The sequence below is a fragment of the Belonocnema kinseyi genome, chromosome 8 (assembly GCF_010883055.1).
Source record: "Belonocnema kinseyi isolate 2016_QV_RU_SX_M_011 chromosome 8, B_treatae_v1, whole genome shotgun sequence".
Taxonomy (NCBI): Eukaryota; Metazoa; Arthropoda; class Insecta; order Hymenoptera; family Cynipidae; genus Belonocnema; species Belonocnema kinseyi.
In genome coordinates, this window is record NC_046664.1 from 95903245 (window position 1) to 95926758 (window position 23514).

The following is a 23514-nucleotide window of genomic DNA, read 5'->3' on the forward strand; positions in this document are numbered from 1 at the left end:
GTGACTTTATGGTTTTCTCAAAAAATATTCATTTATTCCTCAATATTCATGTTGTCCCCTTCAAAGTAATCCCCTTCAGATAATATACACTTGTGCCAACGCTTTTTCCAATCATCGAAGCGAATCATTTTGTGGTATAGCCTTGAGTTCTTTCAGCGGTGCAGTTTTTATCTCCTCAATCGCTGAAAATCGATGTCCTTTCATGGGTCTCTTCAGTTTTGGGAAAAGAAGTCACTGGGGGCCAAATCCGGTAAATATGGAGGCTGAGGCATGACTGTGGTGCTGTTTTTGGTCAGCAAATCTTTCACAAGCAACAATGAATGAGCAGGTGCATTATCGTGATGCAAAAGGCATGAATTGTTTTTCCAAAGTTCCGGACATTTTTTGCGTATCGCCTGTCGCAAACGGCATGGCATGAGCCTACCGATATGCCAACATCTTCAGCAACTTCTCTGATGGCAATTCGGCGATTTTTTAACACCATTTCTTCCACTGCTTGAACGTTTTCATCTGTTGTTGACGTGCTAGGACGTCCAGGGCGAGGTTCGTCTTCGACATCCTCTCGGCCTTCTTGGAATAGCTTGTACCACTTATACACATTTTTCTTACTCAGAGTAGACTCAACGTACGCAACTGTCAACATTTCAAGAGTTTTAGAGCACTGGATTTCATTTTTCACACAAAATTTAATGCAAACTCTTTGCTCCATTTTTTTCGAAAGAAGAAAATCGCCGAGCACACCAAACCCTTCTAACCTTTTACGCCTCTGCCAGAAAAACAACACGAGCTATATAGTCAACACTGTGAACATATCATCGTGACAAATCTGCCAACACAACAAAACAAAAAATTTAAAACTTGAATGTACGTAGCCCGCGAAAATTGAAAACTCACCTTACTTTTTGAACACACCTCGTATATATATATATTCAATATTTTTCCCATTCCTCTAACTTACTCATTCGAGTACTGTGAAAATATTTCCGTACATTATCCACTCTATTCCATTAATTTTGCACAAAGTTGACGATTCCTATACGAATTTGACATTTCACCTTTAAAAAAAATATTTACATTGTACAAGAGCATTAAAACTGATTTATTTCACTTAAAGCAATATATTTTCTTTGATTGCGCGACACAGGACATCAACACCAGATAAGAATAAAAAACACTATGACTGACAAAATGACTTTTCTGGAAACACTTGACAATTTCTTAAATACTTAATTCAGAGCTGAGTATTTTATCTCTTATTTTTACATTATGTTGAAAAAATAATGGACATAGGAAACAAGGGACTAGGCATGCCATTGTGGGGGTGATGCAATGAGGGGGGAGGTTTGGCACGTTTTGATGTCCCGCGACAAACATGGCAGCGCCCACATGTTTATATTTTCATGCACAGTTTGTCGGCAAAAATGCTCGTGCGCATAATCAAATGTCACATCGTAAGATGGCGGCTCTCCCCACTCATGGAATTCTCTCCCCTCCTGTGGATTCAACCCCGCTCGCCCAAGTTAGGATGGCATGCCTAGACCCGTGTTTCCTATGTCCATGGAACAATTTAACTCATTATCATAATTGTCAATTTTAAGTATAAAAACTTGGTTTATGTAATTTTAAAAATGTTTTAATATTTAAAATTCCCGCGCGAATTTAAGATTTTCCACAGACGGAAAAACCAAGGTGTGAACGGTCTCGGGCGCTGTCTGCCTGCACCGGGCAGGCACGCAGAGGTGTGACGGTACCCTTATTAGTCCGTACCTTTCAGCACCGCCAGACGGATTTTTCCGGCTCGAACGTTTCGAATCCATCGAGTTTCCTATCTACAGTTAAATTCAGACCGGCCATCTTTCTTCTGCCGAAATCTTTTCTTTTCTTGTTCTTTTAATCGCGTATCATAATGGCGGAGGTATGTTTATTCAAAATTTGTTAAATAATCCATAAATATTTGTTGCATCTCCACAATTTTCTTATTCTTCTCTTTACGATTTGTTTTTTTATATCATCGCACGTCGTCGGAAGAGAAAAGATTTTTCGTAAATCCCAAATTTCGTGTTTGTTTTGAGGTTAGTTGTTCACAATGTCACTTTTCCAATTCAGGTTGACGAAACTCTTAAGAAGAAAAGGACCTTCAGGAAGTTCACCTTTCGAGGTGTTGACCTGGATCAACTCCTGGACATGCCCAAGTAAGTCTAAATTTTTCAAATATACCTGTTTATTTTGAATGCCCTTATAAGAGTTACAAGTAACACTGTCAAAAATCTGTTACATCAAGTCGATCTTTCTTACATTTTTGAAAAATATTTCTTCTCTTATAATCCCCCAAAATTCTTTATTTATTACCTGAACTACCAATCATTTTTAAGATATTTAATATGGTATGTGTTCTGTATTGTGTTTCATTCATTTAAGTTTAGAAACAAATTAAAATTTCATTTAAAGGAAAGATTGAAATACTTTTCTACTTTAAGAAATAATAATTATAGTCTTGTTAAAGTAAAACCCTGTAGAATTCAAATTTTAAAGTATTGGATTATAAATCATTTTTATTGATCATCCAGTGTAAAGTTTATAGAAATTCTGATTTTATGGCAGCTCAAATTTTAAATAAATTCATGATCGAAACAAATGAAAGTGTACAGTATTTAAATGTAGCAGTGATTTCATTTTTAATGCTTGCAGTTTAATAATGCCTTAAATTCTGCGCAGTCAGTTTTAATGGGTAAACTAAAAAAATCCATGTTTCGCCCATTCGATTTCAAGAGCAGTATATTTTGCATTTTCAACAAATATTTAGAAATAACTCTGGTTAATTTACAGGCACAAACATATATGGTTTTAAGCAAGACTGAACATTATTTTTAAATGCTGAGCATGTGTATCATATATTTGGGTGATTCCAGAATAGATCGTCTGATACTTAGCGATCTATTAAAAAAATTGGCCTACACCAACATTAAAAAGGCTCTTTATTTAAGTGAATGTACAAAGATATGACATGTATTGTCGTTATGTACACCCCCAATACTAAAACTTGATAGAACCTTGCTTGGTTATTTATTTTTTCATTTTCAAAATCGTGCGTGATTAACCCCAAATTAATATTCGCGATGCGTAAAAAGAATAGAACTGATGTTAGTCCCTTAAATTAGGTTCTACTCTTCTGAATTAAAATATTTGTTAATATGGGAATTTTGTTATAAGTTATATATTCTGTTTAATTAATTGTTTCAAGGAAAACTGATTTGATGTTTAAGTAGAAATTGCGTAAAGTAGGGACTTGTAGTTTTAATTGCAGAAAGTCAAAATATCACTAAATTAATATTTCAATAGATTGTTTTAGAAATCTTTTTTAAAATATTTTTTAATTGAGAAAAGAACAACCTAATTTGAGAACTTCAGTTCTATTTTTTTACGTATCGGGAAGGTTGAGATGGGGTTAATCTTGCACGATTTTTGAAGTGAAATAAATAAACAACCAAGCAAGGTTCTATTAAGGGAATGTGATACTTACAGTTTCCCAGCTTTTTTTCCACAAAAATGAAAATGTTTAAAAACTGAATTCGGAGATGGTATAAAATATCATAACGAACGTCCCCGGACTCTTGTTCAGGGATAATAACAAAAAAATGTATTGTGCTAACTAAAAATGTTATGCATTATTTTGAGGTTACGTCGTTTTTCATCTCTGCCTTTCCGATAATCTGGAAATTATTTATATAATAAACTTTTTTGATTGCCTGCAAACAAAGTTAGTTCCGGGAGATTAGTTACTATATGTTTATTTGTTAGTCCAAAGTCTTCGGCCAAAAATATTGTGTAGTTTGGAAGTAACGCTCGGGTGAATTGTAACACACACAACCTCGAAATATACACGCACGTTGTTAGCAATATAAAAAATTTTTTGATAAAAAAATACAAACTGTCTGGGGACGTCCGTTAGCGTGTTCGCTATCATTTCCCAGATTTTGAAGGCAAAATATTTCTTATCCTAGGAAAAAAGCCGGGGAATCTAACACTGAAAAAATCGATACTATTTCCTAAGCGCTATGCAAATTAATCACATTTTGCTAAATTAAAACTTTTTTGAATTAACCTACAAAAAACGTGTGTGGGGACGTTCGTTAGCATGTTTGCTATCATTTCCCAAATTTTTAAGAAAAAATATTTATTATTCTAGAAAAAAAGCCGGGGGAACCTAAAACTGGTAAAATCGACCATTTTTTAAGTCTCACATGCCCTTAAGTTTTCGTATCAGGGGTGTAGATAACGACAATATATGTCAAATTTTGCAAGTTTGATTTATTTTCATTTTTCTCCTTAGAAGATATGAAGAAAAGAAAAAGGCCAATTGGAAGAATGTTAAAGTTTTTATAACATATTTTGTTACCCTTTTTCAATATTAAAGACAATATTTTTATTAATGAATATTGATATCTCGTGAAAATATAATTCTGGAGTTGTAATATTTAAGATCATTAATTTTTTTTGTAAACTCATTTACATAAAGAGCATTCTCTAATGTGGTGCATGCGTCAATTCCACCCAACGCATCGACATTTACAGACGATTTTTGTTAGAGGGACAATATATCAGTTTACATAAATAGAAAGAACCATGTTAATAACACTCAGGAACTATATATATAGTATATATATTTACATTAACATACATTTTTTCGTTTTGTTGAAAATAGGTGGCAACGGCTATAAAGACTATCTATTCTGGAATATAATTTGACCATTTCATTAATTGTACTAGTCAAAAGTGCACATCAAAAACACTCCTTATTTATCAATCTTTCTTTTTAAGCTTCAGTAATTAAATGTTAAAATGTGAAGTTTTGAGTTTAATTACTTCAATTCAATATTAATTAAAAACGATACATTTTATTCTAGATTTGGTACTTTATACTATATCTTACATTTCCAAGTAGGCCCAAGGGGCCCCGAAAAAGGGTGCACATTTTTTAGATAGAAAATAAACCAAATATAATTCTAAATTGAATTTTTCATTTCATATTTATTGAATCTTCCATCATAATACAATTTTGATGTTTATAATAATTGATTGATTAACGAAAAATTGTTATGATTTTTCAAATGTCATTAAGTTCTAAACTCGTTAAAACGATCAAAAAACAGATTTTTTTGGGCCATAATTTAAATGAATTATTTTTTTAAACATGAGGCAATTTAAAAATGAAAATGTAGGCAGCGCCAATAAAATAATTTTTCTTTTTCAGTGAGCAGTTGATGGAGTTGATGCATGCACGTGCACGTAGGCGTTTCTCTCATGGATTGAAGCGTAAACCAATGGCATTGGTTAAAAAATTGCGTAAGGCGAAAAAAGAGGCTCCTCAAAATGAGAAGCCAGAAATCGTCAAAACTCATCTGCGTAACATGATCATCGTTCCCGAGATGGTCGGATCCATTGTCGGAGTTTACAATGGAAAAACTTTCAACCAGGTGGAAATCAAACCAGAAATGATTGGACATTATCTTGGCGAATTCTCCGTCACGTATAAACCAGTAAAGCACGGTAGACCCGGTATCGGTGCTACCCACTCTTCCCGTTTTATTCCTCTGAAGTAATTTATCGTACTTGGTTAATAAAAAAGAGACAAAAGTATTTTTGATCACGTTTTTATTCCTATTTCGTTAATATACCCCACTTTTAATTAATTTATTTAAAAAACTATTTGCGCTTCAAGAATTTTATTAGTGTCAGAATTAGTTTTTTTTTTTAATTTTTTTCGGAGATATGAGGGTGTAAAATCCCGACTAGTTGTGAACATTTAGTATTTTCTTAAACTAATCAAACATTAATGCATGGTAATAGTAATATTTTTCATTTAGACAAAAGATTTTTTTAAAAAATGATAATCGTCCGCTTCTGAATTTATTGGCGTGGTGGAGAAAAATCTAGTTTTTTTGTTATTTGCCACGCGATGTCTCTTTCAGAAGTTTCGCCTCAATTGTTCAAACAAACATTATTTTCTTGAACAATTTGTTTAATTAAATTATGAATGGGTTCTTTATTCTTGTGCGCTAATAAGGTAATATGTATTTGTGTTCGTAACTTAGTGGAATTTTTTTTTAGTAATCGGCTTATGGCTTCTTTATAATAAACGACATAGTCTAAAGGGATTATAAAAAACTAGATTTTCCTCCACTTTTGAAATGAAAAGACAATTAAGTTATTATAATTGTTTAAAAATTTAATTTAATTTGGAATAAAAACAGGTATTCAGGGATGTTACACGACCTGAAAGACCTGGAAAATAAAACAAATGGCTGGAAAAGACATGGAGTTTTGAAGAAAAAAAATGTCTGGAACTTTTTTTATCGTCTATTTATTAAAAGTCCTAATAATTTTGTATTTTATAGCTAATTCCATATTTAAGAATTGGGAAAGAAAACTTAAGGAAAATGCAAATATGAGACAAGGCGTAAGAATGAAATAAATTTGAATGGAAGATTCAATGAAAAAAGCAAAAAGAACTGGAAGATATAGAAGAAGAAATTCGTGAACTGATTAAATTCTAATATAGACAACTTCATTATTTCTTGTGACCTAAACGTTTTATTTAAACCTTGTTAAAAAGTGTTAGTTCTTTTTAAAAAGAAATTAACAATTTTTATATTGTTTCCAATTTTTTTGAAAAGAATTTAATATAGGTTATGCCAATTGCTAAAATTAATAAAATAAGTAGATTAATAAAAGTTACTTAATATAGAAAAATTTGAAAGAAAAAAGTATTTCCCTTAAAAATTAAGTTAAACATTTTTATTAAATTATTTACGATTATCATAATGTAAAAGGTGATAATTTTATATGTATAAAAATTTAATAAATGCATTTTGAAGATACTTTGAAAATAAAAACCATAAAATAAGACAAAATTCAAATAGGGGACCTCTAAATCATATCTGGATACGATTATTTTTGTTGGAAATTTTTTTGGCTTAATAGGTACAACCTAGGCTAGTGTGTTTGTTCAGATTCGAAAATAATTTCTTTTTATTATCCTAATATCCATATTATAAACGGATACCCAATTTTACATATATCTTACGGTTTATGAAATATTTATTGATAATAACGGCAACTCTCTCCAGGAGCCCATGGGACGTTCGGTATATAATCCCTATTCGTGAATATTTTTAGAATTTTTGTTAGATGGACTATGAATTCAAAATTTTGTGATTAATTTTAGTTTGTTGCCATTGCATTTTACAAGAAATTATGCGAAAACATAAAAAGGCATATTTTTAAAATTGTGCCTACACTTTCAAAGAGAAAATTAAGTTATAAAAATGAATGGACAAACTTGTTTTAAAAATAATTCTCTCAGCTTTTTCGCACCATTTATTAAGTAGAAAACCTTTACCAAGTAACTTTTTTCTGACATATTTTATATAAGATATATATAATAGATATAAATAAATAGCGGAACGGTTCAGCGCGCCAAAACCTCAAAAATTCCCATAGATCGAGAGACTAACCAAACCTTTGCTACCAGCCGACACTTGATTCGTCAATTGGCTGTCAATGTCACGTCACCGTATCTGGTATTTCCGTTCATTCCTTACAATTTAAAACTTTTAAAGCCCTTAAAACAATTCTATTATCGTAGCTGTACGGAAAATTCAATACTAAAGGCTACTTTTCCTTACAAAAGACGCGACTGCCTCTTGTCTTTTTGAAAAAAAAGTAGATAAATTTCAAAAGTACCATTTTTGAGGTTATTTTTTCGAGGTGATGTGGCAACACTGCATCATTGAACTGCACCTGTAAGAATACTCGTGTGTGTACTTGGTTAGCCGTGTACAGCTGTAAACTGTGATTGTGTAGTTGCATTATAGGTTTGCTTAATCTTGTGGATGTGGTTAGTCAAGTTTGACAATTATCGTCGACTACCTTCCTTGTTGTGGACGTTTTTTCTCGAAAAAAGTGGCGAGGGTCGCGAACGTTGTATGCCGACATTTCCATTTCTGTTGACCGTCATGTGGCAAGATCCAAAATCGCGGAGTGCCTTGACGGGAGATCTTCACTGACATGAAGGTTGTGAAGAATCCTCTGGTCTACGGGCCACTTCTTCTTGGCAAATTTTCTGGAGGCACTTTCTTCAAAAATTGCCTAAAGTGCGCGAGTAGTGACAAACCGAAGAATTGTTATATACGCGAGACGGCATAAACGAAAAATCTGTGAAAATCTGCTTGATTTTTCGATCCATGTTTAAGCATCGCTCCACTGCATCAGAGCCAACCACGAGATTTCAGGAGGAAGGTTGAAATTTTCAGGTATTCAGGACTCTGGAGTCAAGTTTACGTGCAACCCGGAAGAGAAAACAAGTTTTCGCGATGGCTTCAACATCGTCAGGAATATCATCATCGGCGCAGGTTCTGCTAAATAAAGGAAAAAAGGGAGCTGCAGCTTACGTTCATGCAGAATGCAACAACCGGGCGATCATAGAATCCGGCTGTCCACCACGTAACCTCACCGGCATCCTGGATATTTTGCTACATCCTAGTAAAGCTATCGACGACTGGGAGACTATCGACTGGTGCAAGTGGCTTATGGCAGGTGGTAGAACACCGGATGAGTTTGTCAACACAGGTTTGTAGTTTGACATTCCGACCATTCGCTTTTGCACGTGCAATTTTCTTTCCATTAGCTCAGGGATTTTATATTTTGGAGCAATGTCAAGTGCGTCAACTTGAGTTGGGACATTGTTTTCTGGAAATATAATTCATTGAGAATTACATTTAAACAATGACGCGAAACTAGACTAAAAAATTGCAATGGAAATTAAAGGCATAAAATACCTTACACTGCAGAAAAAAATAGTTAAAAATTAAAGAGAACGTTCTTAATGAAATGGAAGATTTTCTGGCCAGAGAAAAGGTTGTGAAATAAGAGTAATCTCATAAAAAAGGATGTTTGTGGAGCCTGATTAAAAAATCTGAACTTTCTACCTCCTCCCCCCTACTCAAATGTTACAAAATAATATTAATAAAAGCAATGAAAAAAGAACAAATTCATTCTGTCACCAATATCCAAATAACTTGTCTTTTTCAGCTTTAAGCCTTAAATTGAAAACATTTTTAATAAAAAATTATTCAGTCTTTGAAGGAGAAGGCCGTGTCTAAGTTTACCGAGATTCGATGAATGTTGAACAAATATTTCCGGTGTACCTAGACACTTTTTTAAAGTATAATTCTATACTATTTTGTATTTCAAGTCCTAAATTTAACATTATACAGCTTGGTAGGTTTGAATTTTATGATTCTAAACTTTTTAAATTTATGTGACTTCAATTTTTTCTTAAATATTTTTAAAAAATGCTTAATGTTTTGCATTCTTATTCATGGCAGTGTAATGTAATCGTCCAAAATTTTAGATCTCTGGTTTTTACTGCATTTTTACATTTCGGCCCTCGCAGAGTATGCAAATCATGAAATTTTGCCACGTTAACTTTTGAAGGATTTGCCCAATTGAGCCAGCCTTTGATACACTTTTTAAGGGTCCAAAAAGAAAGGATAAATTCGTTAATCTGATATTTCCAATAAAAAATATAAAATGTAGAGTGTTATCACAATAAAAAAATAGAAAATGTCGTATTTGAGACATTTTTATCCAAAATTTCGTACAGATGGGTAAAAGACTTGCAATTTATCCAAATGCACTTTTGAATTTCGATGAAAATTAGAAAAGTTATATATTTTTCGAAGTTTAGAAAATGTTCAAAATATAGAACAAAATATTTTTCTGATAGACTAGGAATTTTTATTGTTTTATTATCATTTTATAGATTATTTATTAATTTTAAACAAATATTTTTTATGAGTTTTAGAAATTTTTGTCAAATCTTGAAAGAAAAAAAATTGTTTAATAGATTAGGAAATATCAATCCAAATTTCTACTAGATATAAAATATATTTTGAAACTATTCTCATGAAATTTGTTAACTAGACCAAAACGTTCTAGATTAATTAATCAAAATAGAGTTGTCCTAGAACTGAAGTTTGAACGAGCGTAATCGAAGCCTGCGACCTAATATCTGAAATGTCTATTAAGTAATGTAAAAAAATTGGTTTTTTTTATTAACATTATATTGAAAGACGTATCTACTTTTTTTATGCTTTTAAATTTTGTCTATACCATTTTATTTTTCAAGAAGAACTGACTCCATAACCTAATTTTTGAACCCAAACGCGAGTCTCGCCATGAGAATGTTTAATTTATGACTGTAATTCTACAGAAGTTTAAATCACAGTTTTCGATTTAGGTTACAATATTTATGATATTTGAAAAACTTTAGTTAAAGTGTATGCATTCAACGTACAAAAACGAGCACGATAGCGCACTTATCCGGGAATGAGAATGTGCCCGCGCAGCGGGCATATTTTGGTGTTTTTTTCAATATTTAACATTAGAATAAAAAATTTGCAAAAGAAGTTTCCGTTCGAAATAAAATGGCGCAAAATTTTAATATGGATTCCTGTATGATTGTTTGCGAGAAACGCGAATCTAAATTTTAAATCAATATCTGGAATAGTTTTCGATGTATCGATTTTTTTATATTAAAATTATCAAATTTTGTGTTTGTTTCAAATAATTTCTGAAGGCCTACTGATATGGATTTCGATTGTTTTTTGCGAGAAACGCAGATTTGAAATTTTTAAATTAATATCTCAAATAATTTTCTAGGTATAATTTTTTGATTTCAAAATTATTAACTTTTGTTTTTTATTTACCTTATATCTTCATTATGTACTCCCATATGATTTTTACAAGAGAAAATAATCTGAATTCTTTAAATCGAGATATGGATTTTTTCTGTTAAATTAAATAATCAAATAATGCAGTTCTCACACCTGCCCCTTTTTAACGCCTGGGGGGGGGGCTTGTGATTGGTTCCAAAATTAATATAAGGTTACACCACTACGCCTTTTCCTACACCTCACGGGGGGCGGGAAGGCGCCCTCGTGGCCGGTCACAGATGTAATGGAAGATCACACTCCCACCCCTTTTCCAACGCCTAGGGGGGGGGGGGCATCGCCGCAATTGGTTACGGAATTGGAAAAAGTAATAAGATCGATATCTCTGAAACTGTTCAAGATATCGATTAAAAACTTTTAGATTCGTGTTTCCCGAAAAAATCCTATAGGAATCTTCATTAAAACTTTGTCGCCACGCATGTCGTAATCTTGCCAAATTTTAATTTTAGCATTCAAATTTCGAAACAGAATAATTAGGTATATCCGCAGTTTAAAAAAATGTAACGTCGTATACTAACGTTTCATCTGAACATTAATATTTAGATCTTTTAAATTTTAAGTAAACAAAGAGAATAAAAAAAAATGTATTTCACTTATTTTTGTCTTTCTTTTTAATTTCAATCTTTCATGTTCTATTTATAATAATTTATTAAGTCCTGAACCCATTGAATTATATACTTATTTCATCAGCAATGTCCAATGTTACCCAATGGAATAATGTGGAGTAAAGTATTTATTAAGAACTTCTTAATTGAATTTTGTTTTTATCGTGGTAAATATATTAGTTATGTTTAAGACCAGAGTTAATAATTTCCAAATAGTCAAATTTGTCTTTTTCTTTGAATTAGTTAAATGGATTAAGTCAAAAAAAGATATTCCTGTCTGTTTAAGCGATTTCAAATATGTCCATTTGTTTTCATTAAACATAATAAAATTATGCTAGAAGGGTACTGTCTAAGTGGATTTTAAAATCAGATAAGAGGTACGACAGCTTGAAATGGAAGAATTAATCAGTGTCCACAGATCTTATCTGAAAAATTCTGGGACTAACCTATACTCAGTTTCTGATATGATTTTTAGAAAATGCTTAAATCTTTACAAAGTTTTATCATTAAATCTTTTAACTCTTTCCAAAATTTTCAACATAAATTCTTCTTTATTTAATATATAAATTTCAGTTAAGATGGAAATTTAAGATTAAAAATGATTTTTCAAAGAATTCATCAACAGTTAAAGGATTTGTCAAATCCTGCTATAAGATTTATAAAAGTGGCTTTGAATTTTTCGTAAAATCCAGCAACTTAAAGGTTACTGACCGGACATAAAGTTATTGAAAGTAAAGGGGTATTGACCGCACGCGTGCTTCAAAATTATGCAGGGAGACGATACATCCTCAAATTATTACACTTAACTATTCTAACAGAATCAGCGCTACCACGAAATTACCAGTATATTGCCTAAATGTTTATCGTACTGCAAATAAGATGATAATTTCGATTACTCATTAGTTTAGGCGAGGGTTTAAATGGTTCATATAAAAATTATCTGAATGGAAAGAAGGTAGCCCTATTTGTCCATGTATTTATGGTACATACAGTGCCGTGCAAAAGTTTTCATCCACCTCTTTTTTTATGACTGAATAAATTCTCTAAATCTTAATTATACCAGAGCTAACAAAATGTCTCTTTAAAAGCTTGATTTTCTTCGAAATTTTGTTAAAAATATGCCCAGGGCGAAGCCAATTTGTCTAGTTTTTAAGTAGACATTACAAAAATAGTGTAAATTTCAATGTTTTCTTAAATTTTCAATAACTTCCGAAATAGTCAACATTTTTCAATGTTCTTGGGCTCATTTTGAAACTTTTTTTCACCGTATCATAATGGTAAAAAATTTGTTTTCGAGTTGCAAGAACTTGAATTTGTAACAAAAAAGTTGGAAAAATTGAAATATTATTTTTGGTAACGAAAATATTTTTGTAAAATATATGAAACATATAATCATGAAGTTTATATGCAATTTTCCCAAAAGATATATTTATTTAACTTTTATTCTGATTGGCCTACAAATAAGATGTTTTCAAATTCATCCAACTTTATATTACAAATTCAAGTTCTTGCAATTCGAAAATAAAATTTTTACAATTTATACTCGTAAGCTGTTGTGATATACTGAGCCCAAGAACATTGAAAAATGTTGACTATTTCGGAATTTATTGAAAAGTTAAGAAAACATTGAAATTTACACTATTTGTGCAATATCTACATAAAAACTAGACAAATTGGCTTCAGCCTGGGCTCATTTTAAGCAGAATTTCGAAAGCAATCAATCTTTTAAAGAGACATATTTTTAGCTCTGGTATAATTAAAATTAAGAGAATTTATTTAGTCATAAAAAAAGAGGCGGACGAAAACTTTTGCACGGCACTGTAAATATTCAATAACTATTTTCGTAACCACTGACTGCTAGACTTATAATTGCATAACAAGTAAATAAACGTACACAAATATTGTATTCAAGACTTATATTTAAGAATTTTAATAACCAGAAAAATATTTTAATAACCAAGAAAGTAATTTGAAATAAGTTCTTAAATAATCTGAAATAGGAGTTTTAAGATTCTTGCGTAATCGAAGAAACAATATTCGAAAAGTTTGAAAATGAGACGGTTCCTCAGATAACTAAAAAAGATAAAGGTGATTGACCATCAAGGTTACGGAAAGTAAAAAGGTCCTTGACCGAACCCATTTCCAATATGCAGTCAACTCATCTTAGCTTCATAACATTTTACATTGAAGAAACATATCCTTGATAAAAAATACGAACTTTGTGGATTAAAAAAAAGAAAATGCACAGCCTTTTAGTAGTCATTAACTTATAATAGTTCATTTAAATAATATGTTTCTGGCATTTCGGTCATTGTTATTATAATGCTCTCGCCCTCGCCCTAGGAAACCACGTGTCACATTGTCCTATGATATAGCGAAGGGTCATTGAAAGTAAAAAGGCACTGACCGAATCTATTATGAAATCGTGTAGACAGGTGGTTGAACCTAAAATTCTGAAGTCGCTTGGCTTGTGACGTAACATTTTATTTCTCAAAAGAAATTAAGAGATTTTTTTTCCTTAATCCTTTGAAAAACAATAATCAATAAAATCTTCATCTTTTTTTAAGCAGGGATTTTAAATTCTTGATAAAATTTAGTAATGTATAGACTTTGGGAGCTTTGCAAAAATCTGGATTACTGGTTTTTACTTCCGGATCTCGATTTGAGAAACCACTATAAGAAAATAATGGAAAAATATAGTATCGTTATTGTATAGTTTAATGTTTAAAACGAAATATATTTTATTTTATTCTTTTAAGGCAGCAACATGTAAGGTTATTGACAGGGTGAAGTGTTATGGAAAGACAGGTTATTGACCGAAGTCAGATAGGTGATCAAACTTAAAATCTTGGAATTATTTGACTATACAATTTATTCTAGTTAGAAAGACTTTAGAATATACTTTAACGGAGTAAAAAATGAGTCTGTGTATTAGTTTATATTTTATATTTAGTTATAGATCCTATTAACAGTCTTCAAGTTCCAAATTACCTGATTTTATATTTAAAATTGTAAATCTTTGGCGATGGATTCACATATTTTCTTTGAAAAATATATACTAATATAAACATTTTCGTGGTTACATGCTTATTCCTGCAACCATCAAATTAAAAAATCTTAAGCTTATCACTCCATATTTTAAATTATTAAAATTTGAAAGCTTCGACCTTGAAATTTGAAGTTTGGAACATTTTTGAATTCATGATTTTAAAGATCAGGAAACTAGAAAAAAAGTTTAAAATAGTGAAAATTAAACAGTTTTACATATAACGCGTCAAGAGTTATATAATTGAAACCCTTTAACGGCCAAACCCTTTTCTGGACGACGGAAATAATTTTTTTGAATTGCCAGACATTTTTCATTATGAAAAACAAAATCAAAAACAAACTCAATTTTTCAACTAAATAAACTATTTTGCAAACTATTTTTAGTTGAAAACATATTTTTTATACTTTGTTACTTTTAAAATTTTAATAAAGTTTCAAAATGGAAATTGGAAGAGGTATTTCAGAAATTAGCAATCTCTAATTGAAAATTTTAAAAAACAAATTATTTAAAATTATAATATTTAAAGATGTACAATTTCAAATTAAAAGCCTTGCTAGTTTAACATTTTTTAATGCTTCGTTTTAAATCTGTTGAATTTTTATTGACTATAAATTTTTAATTATTTAATTTTGGGACAATTGTGTTTAAATTTTTTAGCGTTGAGTATTGGAAATTTTAAGATCATTCAGATTTGAAAGCTCAATTTTAAAACCGTTGAATTTAAAAATATAAATTTGTAACTATCTTCCTTAAGAACTTTAAGATTTTCCAAGCTAAGAATTTGAAAAATTGACATTTTATTCTTTGAAGTTGGACTGTACAAATTTTAGACTTTTATTAAGTTCATAGAAAGAAGAATGTGTACATAGTAAGAAAAGATACATCTGCGCCCGAAGGGTAAGCAACAGCTTAAAGCTGTTTTCCAACCTGACTCCATGAAATAATCAAATTTAAACTAAATTGATCAAAAGTTAACAACTAGGACTTGAAGATTAAAGATGAACAGAGACTAGGATACCATAATTTAGCATGATGATTCATTATCCAAACAGATACAAATTAATGAAGTAAAAAAGTAGTCAATTCAAAATGTGTGCTTTCACACAGAATTGCGTGTGTTGACCTCTTCTACGATAAGAGGAAAAACAAGTTGCCGCGGGAAAGCTTTCGGTCGTTTTATCCTTTTTTCTTTACAAAATTATTTGCGTTCTAAATTGAATATTTAAATATTAAAAATGGTGCGAAACAAATTAATTAGATACCTTTAAATTGAAATTGTAAAAAAATTTGAATTCTGATTGCCAGCATGTAATTTTTAAATACTTCACTTTTTAGACTTGGATTACAAATTTAATTTTTTCAAACGTTACATTTAAAAGAACAATTTGCTTAAGTTTACAAACCCCTTCAATTATAATACTATACAATATTGAAAAGGTTTAATTTGATATTGTTCAATTCTCAGCATTTTAAATACGGCATATTACAAAAAAAATTAACATTTTTATTTTTATTTAGTTTATTGACGGCTAATGCCTTAAAACATAGTTTTAGTGCATAGTATACTTAATATTTATTATTTTACAAATAAATACTTTAAACGCGAATTATTTAATTGCTATATACTATAATTATGATTTATAGTTCGAGTCTAGTAGTATTAATACATGTTACATATTGATTGCTTTCTGAAGATAACCTAAAATAGCATTTTTTCTCAGTGTATGAAATGATTTTGATAGCTGATTGATTTTGATAACTTTTCATTTGAAAATTGTATAATTTTGAAGGAGGATACTTGTAAACTGTACGCTTTTGGGTTTGTAATTTATAATTAATATTCAATTTTTAAATGTTTGAAATACAAGTAATTCAACTTTGAATCTGTAAACTTGCCTAAAATTGCTCAATTTAGAATACTTCAAGTTTAAAATTGTTCAGTTTCGAAAGTTTGAATTTGAAAAATTGAATGACTGAAAAAATGTTTACAAACTGAAAAATGACCGGGAAATATTTCCGGAGATTTCAAAAGCCACCTTGAACTTAATTGGAATATTTTTTAAACTTCATATTCAATTTTTTAGATTTTTATCTGTTAGAACCTAGGTTTTGCAATTATTTGAAATGTATAGGTTTCCATTAATTTGTACGTTTCAATGTTTTAGTAAGGATATACGACAACGCTACTAATTGCGGATTAGTTTGGACACCAAACTTTGTTGCCTACCGATGTCGCACCTGCGGTATTTCTCCCTGCATGTCCCTTTGCAAAGAATGTTTTAAGAAGGGTAATCACACGCAGCATGACTTCAACATGTTTATCAGTCAAGCAGGAGGTGCTTGTGATTGTGGTGACACATCTGTGATGAAAGAGACTGGGTAAGAACCAATCCATCAAGAATAATTCATAATATTATTATTTTCCGCTAACTTATAAAAAAGACCAAACTAACATTGTTGTTTCTTTTCTTTAAACAGATTTTGTGACAAACATGGACCAAAAGCTGCAGTCAATAAAATCGTAGCACCTTCTGACTTGATGTGCGTCGCTGAAGCCATGATGCCAAGGATTATTCTCCGTCTTATTCAACATCTTCGCGAAAATTGGTAATTTATTGTTTGATTTTTTTTTATAAAGGCTATTGTCAAAAAGTTGAGAATTCGGCAATCGGGATTTGAATGATAGTACTTTGCTTCAGACTAACAGTTTCCAGGCCTCAGAGTCTGGTTATAAATTAATAAATGTACAATTATGTTTTAGTGTTTATATTAAAAATTCAGGAGTCGCAGTCACGCCACTTTTGATACTTTTTTAAAGCGATGCAGCATTTTTTTTTATTGTACCAAAATATAAGAGAGAGAGAGAGAATAGTCGTAGTCTAATATATGCCAAAATTAATCTTAGATACTTTATATTCATATATTCATTAGGTTCATCTTAGGCACTTGATTGTATGACATTTTCGACTTTTTGATCAAAAGTCTTTCAAAATTGTATTTAAATTTTTGTGCAGTGATCCAATGAAAATCTTTCTTTTCAAATTTTTTAAATGGAATATAAATCAAAAAATAAGTATACCAAATTGAAAGAGCTTTAAAATCAGCAATTTTATTTAATTACATTCAAGATTACAAACTTTCGAATTGGAAGCATTCAAAATTGCAAAATAAATCTGTTTCAAATTGAACAATATTTAAATGTGAATAGCGTTAACAAGTATTCTGCATTGAAGAAGCCTTTGATTCAGCAAAATTTTCAAACTCAGGCGACTCAACTTCAAAATGTAAAAAAAATATTTTAGACGTAGTATGGCGTATTGATTCTATACATATCTTTAAAAAAATGTTAAATGGTTCTAAATTGTTTAAAATTTTAAGTCTATGTCATGACTTTATATTTTATTTTATTTGTGCAAATATATTATAGAAATAAAGAAATAAAAAATTTCAAATTACTACTCGGTTACTACATATTGTTTATTATTTTATTTATTTTTCCCCTGAATTCTGACGTGCATAGACACGGTATTTTCCTTTAGGTTTAGCTTATGATTTAATTTTCTTCGATAAAATACAAAAACCCTACAGATTTGAGTTCCACATCTGAAACTTTTACTATGTATTCTTAAAAAAAATAATTTTTTGTAATCTCGCGATTTTTTAAAATGTCATGCCACTATTTTGCTACTTTTTTTCAAAATGTATGCCACTAATGCTACTATTCTTGATCTCTGAAATTAACCTGAGCCCTGAGAATTGAGCATCTTGAATGTAAAATTGTACAATTTTTAATTTAACGGAATTCAATTTGAACTTCTAGTAGAAATTTATCGAAACTAGAAGAAATTCTAATAAACTTTGCTTTTTCTTCCTTGCAGCAAAGTTGGTGTGTCAGACTATCGAGTCGCTATTCAAGATGCAGACGCTTATTTAACTATGCTACTCGATTTTAATAATATGGGAGCAGTAATGCGACATGTGATGACCGCTGCCCTTACGAATCCACAAAAATATCGATGTTTCATGGATCCCACAATTTCGACTGGCCAATCAGAGTATGATAGTTACTGTCAGGATAGCAATAAAATTTATCAAGACGCTATTAAATCCCTACCGAATCCCGAGCCTCCAGATGAGTATAAAGGTAATGAATGAATGCATTTTTTTAGGAAACAATTGCAATTCTTATCCAGATTAAATAATGTACTGATGATCCATTGTAATTTCAGAATGTGCTTCGCTGCGAGAACACCTGGAACACAATACGTTTCTGGAAGAATTGGTGTTCTGGACAGTCGCTTACGAGTTTCCTCAGAAACTTGTCTGCTTTTTGTTAAATATGTTGCCAGATCCAGACTATAAAGAAGATTTAACGCGAGCTTTTGTTCTTCATTATAGTAGGATTTCAATGATGCTGGAACGGTCGACTGACCCAGAAACTCTGAGTAATCGAGTCGTCCACGTCAGTGTACAGGTGTGTAAAGTGATTTTAATTCATTAAAATTATAAGGGTTTGAAACTTTGTTCATAAAGTGTTATTCATATTTAATTTTAAACTTTTAGTTGTTCAGTAACGAAGGATTAGCGCTTCGAATGGTTGATCAGATGAAACTATTGCATGTGATGGTGATCAGCCTAAAGTACATGATGAGCAAAATACTCATTCAAAACACACTTCATGGTATGTATAACATAGAACATTTAGAATATTCTTTCTTTTTAAATGATTAGAAGTGCCACTTATTTAACTGATTTTAAGAAAACAGCTTTATTTTGATTTCCTCGGGAAAAAATATCATTATTAAAGTTGCTTGATATATGAAATAGAATCATTTTGAAGAATGTCGTTTTCAGATTCTTTAAAATAGCTACGATTATAAATGAAAAATTAAATAATATGATTGCCCAAACTCTCAACTCGACAGCTCATTCCGTGTTAACATGAACTTCGTGAAAAAATGACGGTCAGGTAGGAATCGAATAACTGTTACATGGCGTTAAGTACTTGTTCTAAAATTGTCATATTTTATAGACTCTTCCATGTTTCATTGTTCAGTTCCAAATATTAAAGATTTTTTAGTACACAGTTTTGAATTCTTCTGAAAATTTGCCAGCGAGTTGCATTCCAGTTTAAAAGAATTTTTCTCTACGATTACAGGTCAAATGGTTGCACAATTTTAAATTTCATCCATTCAAAATTTAACGATTTTTAATTCTAGACTTACGAATGATCCGTATTAAAACAAAAGTCTTTTAAAAATTTCAAATTCTTTAATTGAAAATACTTAATACTAAAGTGTTTAAAACTAAGCATGTAAGTTTCAAAATGTGTATCTTAATGCCTTTAAAGTTGGACAGCTTTAAGCTGTAATAGTTTTAAATATAATTGTAAAATTTGTGATAAATGATCTATTACAAATTGCAATCTTCGATATACTTTTCAAAGTTTAATCATTTAAAATCAGAAACTTCAAAAATAAACTATTTTAAATTCAAATGTTCGAAATTTAAGACTGAATTTTCCATAATTCAAAATTCATGAAGTAAATTAAAGTATTGAAGAAATGTTTAAATCTGGAATTTTTAAAATAAATTAAATTGAGATTTAATGTTCTAGATTTTACCATTTTAATGCATACCGTTTTTAATTTAAATCACCTAAAATTGCTACATTTTGAAGTAATACCTTAAAAATTGAATCAATAATTTAAATGGTGGCAATCTATTCTTTGCAATTGCAAATTATTTAACATTTTTGGATATAAACTTTAAGGGTTAGAATTAATAATTTCATATGGAGCCTACATAAGTTTAAACATTCAATTGAGCAAGTTTGTCAAGTATTATGACTAAACATCAGAATAGTTTCAGATGTTATGTTGTTTGATAATGCCATAGTTTCCAATTTTAATAGTTCAAAATTGTAAAATTTAAATGTTCAATTAATGAAGCAATTTATTGCAAAATTCAGAACGTTCAAAAATGTTGAATTTCAAATGATTAAATTGCGATACAATATTGAACGTCTGAATTTTAAGCTGTTCAGTTTTAGGCGCATGAATTTTAAACTTTGATGGACAGAAAAAATTGTTCCTTAGCCATAAAATGAGCAAGATTTTTTTTTTAATTCGAGTGCCCATCCTGTGAGTGCTTCCATAAATATATTGATTATTTGTTTATTATTGCATCACTAATTGTTAGACCCAATATTTTTAAACAAATAAATACGTTTCAGACCCAGATAAGAATTTCCACTACGTCGTAGACTGTGGTCGTCAAGTAATGAAGGAGCATTGCTATTGGCCCCTGGTATCAGATCTAAATAATGTGCTGTCACACAAGCCTGTCGCGGAACGCTTTATGAGTGACAATACTCTTTTGGAAATGTGGTTCGATTTTCTCTCCATGTTCCAAGGTAAGTTTTCCAATCTTTATAACTATGGAGGATGATGTGATGAGTAAAATCCAAGCTTTTTTAATGTCCTTGAAATACTTTAAATCTGTCTTAATTCCGCGTCATTTATAAAAATATATGATTTTTTTACCACCTTCTGTAGAAAGTATAAACTTTTAAACAAATATTGTGCCTTATAAACCTAAACTAGATGATTTGGAGTTTACTATCCTAAAATCCAAAATATTTAATCAGAAAACTTGTAAAAGTGTAGAAGGATCTCTCTGAAAGTCATAAAAATGAATAAACTGAATACTCGCCATAGAATAATATATAATAATAAGTTAATAATAATATAAGTTATATAATAAGTTATTAATAATAAGCTCTAAGAAAGCATCCAGAGGTGACTGTTGTCACCTCGAACGCTCGTGGCCGCTCGTAATTGTATACCTACAATATTATCGCAGGAGATTTCAACAATCGTGTTATATTTTTTGAATTAAGGGCATGTGATACTTACAGTTTCCCCGGCTTTTTTTCCACAAAAATGAAAATTTGTAAAAACTATATTCAGAGATCCTTTAAATTATTATAATAGACATCCCCAGACTCTTTTTTTCAGGGATAATAACAAAAAAATTTATTGCGCTAAATAAAAATGGTATGCATATGAATTATTTTGAGGTTACGTCGTTTTTCATCCCTGCCTTTCCGATAATCTGGAAATTATTTATGATATAAACTTTTTCGATTGCATGCAAACAAGGTTAGTTCCAGGAGATTAGTTACTATGTTTATTTATAAGTTCAAAGTTTTCGTCCAGAAATATTGTGTAATTTGAAAGTAACGTTCGGGTGAATTTGAACACACATAACCTCGAAATATACACGCACGTTGTTAGCAATATCAAAATTTTTTTGATAAAAAAAACGCAAAAAAAGTGTAAAATCATATTTAGTGGTACCTAGAAAAATTTGTTTATCCTGAAAAACCTGGAAAACTGTTGGATTTTTTTTTTAAAGAAACACGAGACACCTTGGTTAATGTTACTTACCTACTTTGTACCAGTAAACCATTTTAAATATAGAAAGGGTCTATGATAAGCAATATTTTTTTGATGAACTTATCTGGTGAACGGTCTTCCTCAAAGAGAAAATACGTGTGCTGGGATGACACCAATTAAATTGCAACTATGTAAATATCGTATTTACTTTCGTTATAGCAAATATTTGACCGAATAACTTTATATTTAGAGAATCACTTTCCAAATTTAAAAATACAACTCTTTCGTTAGAAAAAATCTTTAAAAACTATCATTTGACCAGTTGACATTCAAAAAATCAATTGGTATACTGCAATTGTAAAAACATATACCCATTTAAAAATTGTTCTGTACAATAAGTAGAGAAATAACCGCATTCCACTCTGGAAAAATGTAGTGAGGGATTTATGGTCGAGTGAGATCTATGTGTATTTAAATGATTTTTTTCCTTACTATCAGTAGCTTTTTATTACAAGTCAATTACATCAAACTTGTCCTTATTTTTCAGGTATGAATGTGAATCAAAGAGAATTGGGCCAACATGTGGAATTTGAGCCCAACACTTACTATGCTGCCTTCAGCGCTGAGTTGGAAGCAAGTGCTTATCCGATGTGGGCTTTGGTATCTCACTTACAAGGACCTGAGAGCAAAGAACTCTGTGAAAGAATTCTTACATATTGTCTCTCTGCTTTACAAGACTGGTTGGATGCGGTGAATTATACCGATACAAAAGTGGTAAGTTGAACGATATGCTGGTGTATTTGAATGATTCAAATATTGAAAACTTTACATTTGTTTGTATATACGGGTTTTCTAACAATTTCAGAGTGACAGACTGCAAGTTTCGTTTCATCTCCCACTTCACAGATATTTCGCAGTCTTCTTATGTCGAGCTGTGAGACAACAAGGTGCAGTACTTCATGAGCTTTTACCCTCAACCGAAATGCTACATCTTCTTATGATGCATCCGCTACGTGTACAGGTTAGTGAAGTTTCACTTTCTTTTTTTTCCGTGACAATTCACAGGGTGGAGGGGGGGAGGGTATCGATTGGATAGGTAAACTGGCAGGGTGTCTACCGGACCAGGAAACCGTTTATTTTTTATTTTCAGTAAACAAAAATTTCCCAACTTTTTGCAATTTCACTTGATATCATATGAAATAATGTGAGATTGAAGAAGTTTGTTTCGTCAGTTTTTAAAATGTCTACAATTGCAATTGGGCATTCTACAGATTAGTTTCATTTTAATTTCTCATAACAGTATCATTTATAAATAAAGGTCTTAATAAGCAGTTCAAAATTGTTCAATTCTTTAGTATTCATAATTGAATCATTTTAGTTTCAAACATGATCCTATTAATTTTGTATTACAGACTAGACACGTAATGAAATTGTATTTCTTTTAATTTTTAAGCGAGACATCCAGACTTTTATTCAGCAAAGATTATCTTGCTACCTTTTGGTAACAAACTTTTACCCTTATCAGACACCCCGAGGATTATAATAAAAGCCAGGGTGGCCACCCACCCTGAAGAATCGGGAGGAAGCCGGGAGAGAAATATTATAATTAAAATTTAAAGGTTCACAAGGTTTCTCGAAATACTAAGAATTTTGTAATTTTGAACGGT

At 30.7% G+C, this 23514-nt stretch overlaps 2 protein-coding genes across 2 annotated transcripts in view; both read left to right on the plus strand.

Annotated features, from left to right (window-relative positions):
- The first annotated feature begins 1780 nt into the window (after nucleotides 1–1780).
- Nucleotides 1781–5637, plus strand: LOC117178978 (40S ribosomal protein S15). The gene is made up of 3 exons (XM_033370574.1): nucleotides 1781–1915; nucleotides 2107–2192; nucleotides 5252–5637. Exons 1-3 carry the CDS (start codon nucleotides 1907–1909, stop codon nucleotides 5598–5600), a joined length of 444 nt encoding a protein of 147 aa, XP_033226465.1. The 5' UTR covers nucleotides 1781–1906; the 3' UTR covers nucleotides 5601–5637.
- Nucleotides 5638–7811: 2174 nt separating this feature from the next.
- The window catches only part of LOC117177906 (E3 ubiquitin-protein ligase Ubr3), a 69073-nt gene continuing 53370 nt past the window's right edge, over nucleotides 7812–23514 (plus strand). The window contains exons 1-9 of the mRNA XM_033368991.1: nucleotides 7812–8628; nucleotides 16613–16826; nucleotides 16926–17054; nucleotides 18326–18591; nucleotides 18677–18921; nucleotides 19011–19128; nucleotides 20683–20862; nucleotides 22395–22621; nucleotides 22713–22868. Coding sequence (XP_033224882.1) covers nucleotides 8373–8628; nucleotides 16613–16826; nucleotides 16926–17054; nucleotides 18326–18591; nucleotides 18677–18921; nucleotides 19011–19128; nucleotides 20683–20862; nucleotides 22395–22621; nucleotides 22713–22868 — 1791 coding nt within the window. The 5' untranslated portion in view covers nucleotides 7812–8372. The remainder of the gene's footprint in view (nucleotides 8629–16612; nucleotides 16827–16925; nucleotides 17055–18325; nucleotides 18592–18676; nucleotides 18922–19010; nucleotides 19129–20682; nucleotides 20863–22394; nucleotides 22622–22712; nucleotides 22869–23514) is intronic.

Excerpts from the sequence above, each read along its gene's own strand:
- LOC117178978 (XM_033370574.1), top strand. Across the intron at positions 2,193-5,251 it reads CAACTCCTGGACATGCCCAA|TGAGCAGTTGATGGAGTTGA; the intron begins GTAAGTCTAAAT and ends TTTCTTTTTCAG.